Raw genomic sequence first — 8368 nt, 5'->3', positions numbered from 1 at the left:
CCACTTGAGGGGATCTTAGAATATGTCTTATACACATCAAGGGAACCATAATAAGTTATCTTTTCCACCTCTAGGTACACATATGCATATATCCCCCTGTTGGTTCTGTTTCTCTGGAGAATAATGACTTAAAATTACGAACTTCATAGTAATAAATTCAGCAGCCTACCTAAAATGGACATACTCATTCAAAGACAAATTCTCAAAGCTATTCAACAGGAAATGCAAAATCAGGTACCCCTAGATCTATTTGAGAAATTGAAATTATAGTTAGATATATTCCCTACCTCCTTCTGCAAAAATTCTGCCCCTTGGTATCTTTGTTGGTGAATTTTGTCAACCATTTCAGGAAGTAGTAATACCATTTCCAACTTGAGGAAGGTTCATTCTCAAGTTACTTTGTGAGGCCATTGTTACGATACCAGAACAACATTCTAAAGCGAGAACAGTGACCAGATGTGGTGGCGTAGGCCTTTAGTCCCAGTACTTAGAAGGCTGAGACAGGAGGATCACTGCTAAGTCAAGGGCAGCCTGGGCTACATACGAGTTCAAGGCTGGCCTGCACTGCACAGCAAGGCCTTGTCTCAAAAAAATTTTTGAAGCTGAATCAAGAAAACCACATAGCAGTATCATTCATGAGCACAGATGCAAAAATCCTGAAAAAAAATTAGTAAAGTGCATGTAGGTAAACCAAGAATGGATCATCCTAGGAACCTTGTTGACACCCCAGAACTTAATCAGTATGGTTTGGCATGTTGACAAACTAAAAAGGAAAAGTCACATAATCATCTTAGATACAGAAAAAGCACCGACAAAAACCAGCATCCATTCTTGATCAAAACTGTCCACAAACTAGAGATAGAAGGGAATGTCCTTGGGTTCTGGAATATAGCTCAGGAGCATAGACATCTGCCTGGCAAGTGCAAGGTCCTGAGTTCAGTTCCTGGTACCAAGAAAAAAAAGGCAGTACCGTTCCCCTGCAAGAAATCTAACTACTGATAGGTGCTCTTATAAAATCAGACTCAAATTAAGTTCAAACTGTGCAGGAGACAAAAAAAAAAGTGTCTAACTCACATGGAAAATCTGATAGAATCTACAGTGAAGGTCTTAGAACTAAGTGATTTTTCAAGATAGACAAAATCAGTATGTAAAAATAATATACTGTAATGAGCACTGATTTTAAAAACCGTTTTGGGGGTTGGTGGAGGCAGGGTATGTAGTTTAGGCTGGCCTTGAATTCACAGCAAATTTTCTGCCTCAGCCTCCTAAGTAATGGGATTTCAGGTGTCCACCACCATGCCTGGAAAAACCAGCTCTCGTGTGGGACCTTGAATATAGTTCGGAGAGCAAGAGAGGCAGTGCCGGTTGTTAGCACCTTCCAGAAAGTACACAAGGTGCTGCCCAACAGAGTTCTCTTCCTCCACTCAGGAGAAGCCTCTCATGGGCATCCAAAAGCATCAGCCTGTCTTCAGGGTCTCACACACAGGCCAGCCTTGGAAGAGAGATAGTGGACTTAGTTAAACCTAATTCTTCATTTTGGTTTCTTCAAAACAGAATTTATTTATATTTCCTTGAAAAAGAGTTCACATGGAGCATAAATTTGGCAGCTTTTTATCAGATAGCCTGTGCTTTTATTATGCTTCAAGGAAAATGTCCTGTCACCCACCCAAAGAGCTGCTAAATGCAGTAGGAGAATATTGGCAGATGTTTATGTTTGTTCTTCAAACTAAACTAGTGTCCACAAGGCTGTTTTTTGGAAACCATATTCTATATGATCTCTTTTAGAACATTAAAACCATAAAGAACCAAACAAGGCACTCAACAAAGGAGAGGAGTAGTGGAACCAAGGATCTGCCAGGGACAGTGACGGCTGCTGCAGAGATGAGTGATTCAGGTATGTGGCAGCACGGGGGCTGGGGAGGCTCAGAGAGCTCCTGCCTGGGAACAGGTCCTGAGAACCGTGCTGTGGTGGAGGGCTCTGTCTCTGACAGATGCTCAGAAAGGGCAAGAGGGCTTTCAGTTTGTCCTGACCGTACTCAAGAAGAGATCAATGCTTTAGGTGAGTTAGAAAACCCCAGATTTTGGTTGGTTTTTGTCATGGAGCTTTTAAGCTGCTTAGACATGTCTGTCTGTCTGTCTGATTGGCTGCTTGACTGGCTTGTATGAGACAAGAGTATCACTGTGTTGCCAAGGTTAGTTTCAAACTCCTGAGCTCAAGTGATTTTCCCACCCTCAGTCCCAAGTAGCTGGAGCTAGCGGCACGTACCACTGCACCTGGCTTATAGACATCTTTTAATGCTGTCTCCCATATTGTAGGTGATACTGCATCTAAAAAGTTAAAAGAGTAAATCAAATGGCCTTTTCGTCCCTCTTAGAAGACTGTTGGATTTCCTGGCTTGCCAGGCATAGACACATCCTGATGAGAACAAACCATGCTCGTGACTTCACCATAGTCTCTGTAGAGCTGTAGCGTCTCTCACTGGTTGTCTTTCAGCCTTCTGGGGATTAGTATTTGATGCCTGACCAAGTAGTGATGTGTCTTACAGCTGCACAAAGCAGTCCAGCTTCTAACTAAACTTTCTCCACCATTGGATGCAGTAGATGAAGCACATACTCCTAAAGGAAGAGATGCAGAGTTTTTCAATGTGCTGCTGAATGAAAATCAGAAACTCGCAGTCAGAAGAATCCTGAGTGGTGACTGCCGCCCACTCCCGTATATTCTTTTTGGACCTCCTGGAACTGGAAAGACCATGACCATAATTGAGGCCGTGCTGCAGGTGAGGGCAGCGGTGGTGCTGGCTGCCGTGACCCGGTGCTGGCTCTGTACTGTGTCCACACCTGAACCTGTAGGGAGTCTCAGAGTCAGAGTGTCACAGCATTTGAGAAATCCATTTCCTCATTGGGGAAGTTTATGCAAATGTTAGGATCTTAAAAGCTTATTTCATAGCTCTTTAGAGTGGTAAACGGTTTGATTGCATCGCAGAGTTTTCCTGCAGAAGTTACCTTGACAGTGGTTAGAATCACCAGTCTGTCAGAGTTGCTGCTACTCCTTTTATATTTCAAGTTAAATTTGCAGAAGCATCGTATACTGAGTGTTTCCGTACCATTCTGAATTCTGACTGGAAATCATCCTTCAAGTGCCTGCACCAGTACTGCTCTGTAAGCCAGACCCCTGAGAGTTAGCATGACTGGGTTCTGCCTCCGGAGCTGGTGTAGGATCTTGGAGAGTATAGAGAGCCCTACCATCTAACTGCATGTCTTAGAACCATCACCTGGATGTCACGGGCCACGCCTCAGAGGTGGTTGGGGTTAACATCTGACCCTGTAGCTTTGAGCCTTGTAAAATGCGCCTGTGCACGTGACACATTGCCGTGCAGATTGGTAGTTACCCGTGCGTGGTCTCTCTTGTGTCTTGAATAAAGGTACATCATGCTCTGCAGGACAGCCGCATTCTGGTCTGTGCCCCCTCCAACAGTGCCGCTGACCTTGTGTGCTTACGGCTGCACGAGAGCAGAGTTCTGAGGCCTGCCTCCATGGTCCGGGTGAACGCCACCTGCAGGTTCGAAGAGGTGAGCCCAGGCATGGGCAGGCACCGCAGCTACATCCTCAGGGCGTGGGTGGGTGTGAACAGGAGGCCGAAGGATGGTAGGTACCAGATCCTCACAGGAAGTCCCGAGGGAGAAGCAGCTGCTCCACTTCGTGCCACAAGCCACTTAGAAGGAGAGATCTTACTCCTGTTTCACTGTATTGTCTCACTCGCTCTGTATCAGTCCTATTGTGAACAATCTAAGCTTTGTTAAATTCAATTATTCCTTTTTATTTGACCCTCAAAAGTGTACTGTTTCTTTTTAGTTCTGCTTTATTGATTATAAGAAACCCTTTAGGGAAACTTCAGGTTCCTGGTTTGCTTATAAAGAAAGTATTGCTTAAAAAAAAGATTGAGACTAGAAAATGAAAGCTGTTTCCTTGAAAAGATCTGCAGGATCAGATTACATTCATGGCTCTAGAGTCCACGAAACATGGAGTTCATTGATAATGATAATGGAAATGCAAGCATTTTAATTTTAAAAAACCATATTGAATCATTCTTCCTGTTGGGTGTGGTAGCACATGCTTGTAATTGCAGTACTCAGGAGACAGAGGCAGAGGCAGGCAGAGGGACGTGAGTTTGAGACCAGCCTGGACTACATGGTGAGACTTTCAAAAAACGAAAAAATCATTAGTCCTCACTAAGAAGTGACAAAAGGGGGCTGGGGATTTAGCTCAGTGGCATAAGCGCCTGCCTTGCAAGCAGGCAGTCGTGAGTTTGATCCCTGGTACCGAAAAAGACCAAAAAACAAAAAAAAAGAAGTGACGAAAGGGCAAGATTACCTTTTAGAATTCCTTGCAGCTTTGTCATTTAGCCAATTTAATGGAATATTTAATTTGAAAACTGGACTCACTCCGCCTTATTTGCCTCAGACCATTATCGATGCCATCAAACCGTACTGCAGAGATGGGGAAGATATCTGGAGAGCCTCCCGCTTCCGGATAATAATCACAACCTGCAGCAGTGCAGGGCTTTTTTACCAGATAGGAGTAAGGTAAGCACTGGGCACCATGTGGGTTGCAAGGTCCCTTGGACAGAGAGAGGTCTGTGTCCTCTTCATGCTCACAAGTGAGGGGAGGTGGCTGGGGTGAGAGCAGGACAGGACTGGTGGGACCAGCAGGGAGGTGGACTACTGTGCACAGAGGCTCTGCAGGTGCAGGGCCGGCACCTTCCCCAGAGGAGACCACAGAACCAGAGCCTCCAGAGCAAGACGGGGGACTGCAGGGAGGGAGCTGGAAGAGCAGCTATGGATTGCCTCCTGGTTTGGCTGGGAGAAGCCTGTGCAAGGTGACTCCAGACTCCAGCACTTGGCCTCCTTGGTAGCCCTGCTGTGACCCCGCAGCACAGAGCAAGGGCTTAGCAGTATGTCAGCCATTGATTGCTAAATAGCGTAGTAAGAATTACTGCTGAAAATATCTCTGTCTCCAGAGTTGGACACTTCACACACGTGTTTGTGGATGAGGCTGGGCAGGCGAGCGAACCAGAATGCCTGATTCCTCTGGGGCTGATCTCAGATGTCAGTGGCCAGGTAAGTACACAGTACACACTGTGTACTGTGTGTGCCGTTGCTGTCTTGATCTTGTTTTCCATGATGATGGATAGTTATAGCCTCATAAGGGTCAGGTGAAGGTACCAGAGTCCCAAAGAGCCCAGGCCATGCTGCTGCCACCCAGCACGGCCTCAGTCCTTGAGGCAAAGAGGAAAAGGATGCCTATTTGTGACTTCTACAGTTTCAGAGAAAATCAGTGAGCTATTCTAGGTTTGGGGATTACCAACGAGGGCAGCGACTGTGGTGTATCCTCTCAGCCCCATGTGCTAGGGGAGAGGGCAGCTTCATGTTCTGCCATGGTCTAACCTGTCCCTCCCTCAGGCTGCGTGGGCTCTGGGCTCTGCACTTAGACTTCAGCCCCTCCATTGTGTATCACCCTGGCAGGCGCCCATCTGTTCTCCTATGTTGCCTACACAGCGATGTGGATTTCTTCAGAAACTCCTAACCCTAACTCTATAGCCTGGTCAAGCAGGGCTTTTCTGGCATCTGTGTCAGGCTCCTCCTGTGAGCGTGTCCCACCCCTCCTGTCAGGTCACCGGGTTTCATGAGGCAGAGCAAAAGGAGGGTTAGGAGGGACAAGGACTGGCCTAGGTGGGTGACATGTGACATGTGGCCTTGGGGTGACAGTGACAAGGGACCATCAGTTTGAGGTGGTTATGTGTGGGGCCTCCACCAGGACAGGGCCTCCGAAGACCAGGAGTGGTCTCCCAGGACCACACACAAATAAAACTTCCAGAACACAGTCTCTTACCACTCATCCAGGCTGGTCAGAGAGAAAGCTGGGTACCAGACCTGGAAAGAAGAAAGGGCTGCAGAGAGAGGCGGGAGCCAGGGTGTGGTGTTCGGGCTTTCTTAGTGCCTCTATTCCACTGGGCTGTCCGGCCATTGGCATTTCATTCTTGTTGGCCTCTTCCCTTGTCCCCATCGGGCCCCCTGCATAGCACACCAACCCTAAACTGTGGGAGATGCCTGCTGTTAGCACTGACCTCGTCTCTCTGCACCACAGATTGTGCTTGCTGGAGACCCCATGCAGCTTGGCCCAGTCATCAAGTCCAGGCTGGCCATGGCCTACGGGCTGAACGTGTCCATGCTGGAGAGGTTGATGTTGCGACCCGTGTATCAGAGAGATGAGCATGCCTTCGGTGCTTGTGGTGCATACAACCCCTTGTTGGTGAGTCTGAGTCTCAGCTGCATTCAGAGCAATGCCGCCCAGGGGTGGAGCCCCTGAGGACAGACCTGCCGGGTGCTGCCACGCTGCAGGTCAGCCCCTCCTGTCCACAAGTCACATCGAAGGCAGAGGCTCCTGTCTGCCCCAGAGTTTGCACCTCCCTCTCTGAAGGAGCTCTGCTGCCCCTCACCCCTCCAACTCTGAAGGTGCAGAGTCCTGAAAAGCCTGCGTAGCAGAGACAGGCTCGGACACCTCCAGGCTTGTGCGGGTGCTGGGCTCACTCTTCCACATCCCCGATGCAATTTAAAGTACATCTCTCCTAGGGCTAGGGATTTAGCTCAGCGGCATAAGCACCTGCCTTGCAAGCAGGCAGTCGTGAGTTCGATCCCCGGTACCGGTAAAAACGAAAAAGACAAAAAAAAAAAAAAGTACTTCTCTCCTGCTCTTTGGTCCCAGGATCCTACAGGTGTGTCACCTGAGGATTCCATTGGGGTTTGGGGCTCCAGGAGGTGTGAGGCTGAAGAGACAGAGTCACGGGGGTTCAAACAATAGAAGAACCCATGTGACTTCCTTAGGGTGGTTCCTTAGAAGTGGTTTTTGTAGCTGCCTAAAAAGGAGAAAGCCTTCCACCCAGAGCTTCAGGGAGCATTTCCTGTGGGATCTTCTGACACAAGTGCTCTTCAATGCACCGATTCTGGGCTCTCCACCGCCTCAGTCATAGCAGTTCCTAGGGGTGGCAGTGGAGCTGTGGAACCTGCATCTTTGGGAGCCCCAGGACACTGAGCTATGGAACCTTGAATCTCAAGGCTCATCATTAGACTGAAACTACTATAAAGCAAAAATATCATTATTCCCTAAACTGCTACATTACATTAAACTGCTGAACTGCAATACAAAAAGAAAGATTTGTGTTCCAAGTGTTGATGAGGTATGATAGTGGAAGGCTTTCAGGGAAATGCCATGAGGCTGCGCCTGGCCATCAGTCCTGCTGGAAATACGAGGGGGCAGCAGTGGAATAGAAAGTTGGGGAGGGTGTCCACTAAGTGGAAAGGCACACTCGTCTGTGAGCTGCCCAGGGTGAGGCTGTGGCAGGATCAAATGTCTGCCCAAAAAAGACATTTGATCTTGGAAACAGCCTAAATGCCCATCAACTGAGAAATGGATAAAACATGATATTTGTATACAATGGAGTACTATTCAGCCATAAAGAAGGATAAACTGGAAACTTTTATAGGTAAATGGATACAACTTGAGAATATACTCATTAGTGAAATAAATAAGACACGTGTAAACATATTGTTTCATTAGTGTGAGAAGCTGAGAGAAATATATATATACATGTATATATAATAAGTAAGATAGTTATGCTATCTTATCCTGAGGCTGATGGATGCCAACAGCAAAGACAAATGCCTGCACCATGTGAATTTCCCAGGCCAGCTGGAGGCAAAAGTGAAGTGTTTGTTAGCTGGTGTGTCCTCATGACCAGCAGCTCTGCCAGGGAGGCTGTGACTTCCTGCAGCCCAGCTAAGACAGATGCTCAGGCTTCATGTGGAGCCCTGAAGTCACAAGATAGTGGATCAGCATAAAGCTTGAGCACAAAAGGGTATCCAGAGCTATCTGTGCCCACTAAGAGACACTTAGCTGGTTGAGACCCAGGAGAGAAGCAGAGAGCAGGCCCGTCACTCGCCTCTCCTCATAGTGTGCACCTTTCTCACATAAACTGCTGTGTGGACAGTCATCGGAAGGCGGGGTCTGGCAGCAGGCCTCAGGGAGGGAGGGAGCACTCAGGCTGGGCACGCAGAACCTTCTTCCCTTGACAGGAAGTGTGTGGAGCTGACTCCCTGCCACCCGTACCTGTCCTTGCCCTGCAGGTCACAAAGCTGGTGAAGAACTACAGGTCCCACTCTGCCCTGCTGGCACTGCCCTCTCGCCTGTTTTATCACAAGGAGCTCGAAGTCTGTGCAGACCCCAAAGTGGTGACTTTACTGCTAGGCTGGGAGAAGCTGCCCAAGAAAGGCTTCCCTCTCGTCTTCCATGGGGTGAGGGTAAGTCATGCCTT

The 8368-nt window shown here is 47.9% G+C and overlaps 1 protein-coding gene across 3 annotated transcripts in view; it reads left to right on the top strand.

The window, feature by feature from the left end:
* The window catches only part of Mov10l1 (Mov10 like RNA helicase 1), a 68247-nt gene that overhangs the window by 50870 nt on the left and 9009 nt on the right, over positions 1–8368 (top strand). For 2 of the 3 annotated variants that reach the window (XM_063243864.1, XM_063243862.1), the window contains exons 16-22: positions 1786–1894; positions 2599–2777; positions 3423–3569; positions 4462–4583; positions 5018–5117; positions 6145–6309; positions 8181–8354. In XM_063243864.1, coding sequence (XP_063099934.1) covers positions 1786–1894; positions 2599–2777; positions 3423–3569; positions 4462–4583; positions 5018–5117; positions 6145–6309; positions 8181–8354 — 996 coding nt within the window. The remainder of the gene's footprint in view (positions 1–1785; positions 1895–2598; positions 2778–3422; positions 3570–4461; positions 4584–5017; positions 5118–6144; positions 6310–8180; positions 8355–8368) is intronic. The other variant, XM_063243863.1, reaches the window with a different exon arrangement.

Source organism: Cavia porcellus, unplaced genomic scaffold (assembly GCF_034190915.1).
Source record: "Cavia porcellus strain 051 isolate PalLab524CR breed Dunkin Hartley unplaced genomic scaffold, mCavPor4.1 scaffold_40, whole genome shotgun sequence".
In the NCBI taxonomy this organism is placed as follows: domain Eukaryota; kingdom Metazoa; phylum Chordata; class Mammalia; order Rodentia; family Caviidae; genus Cavia; species Cavia porcellus.
This window is presented reverse-complemented; position numbering and strand designations above follow the sequence as displayed.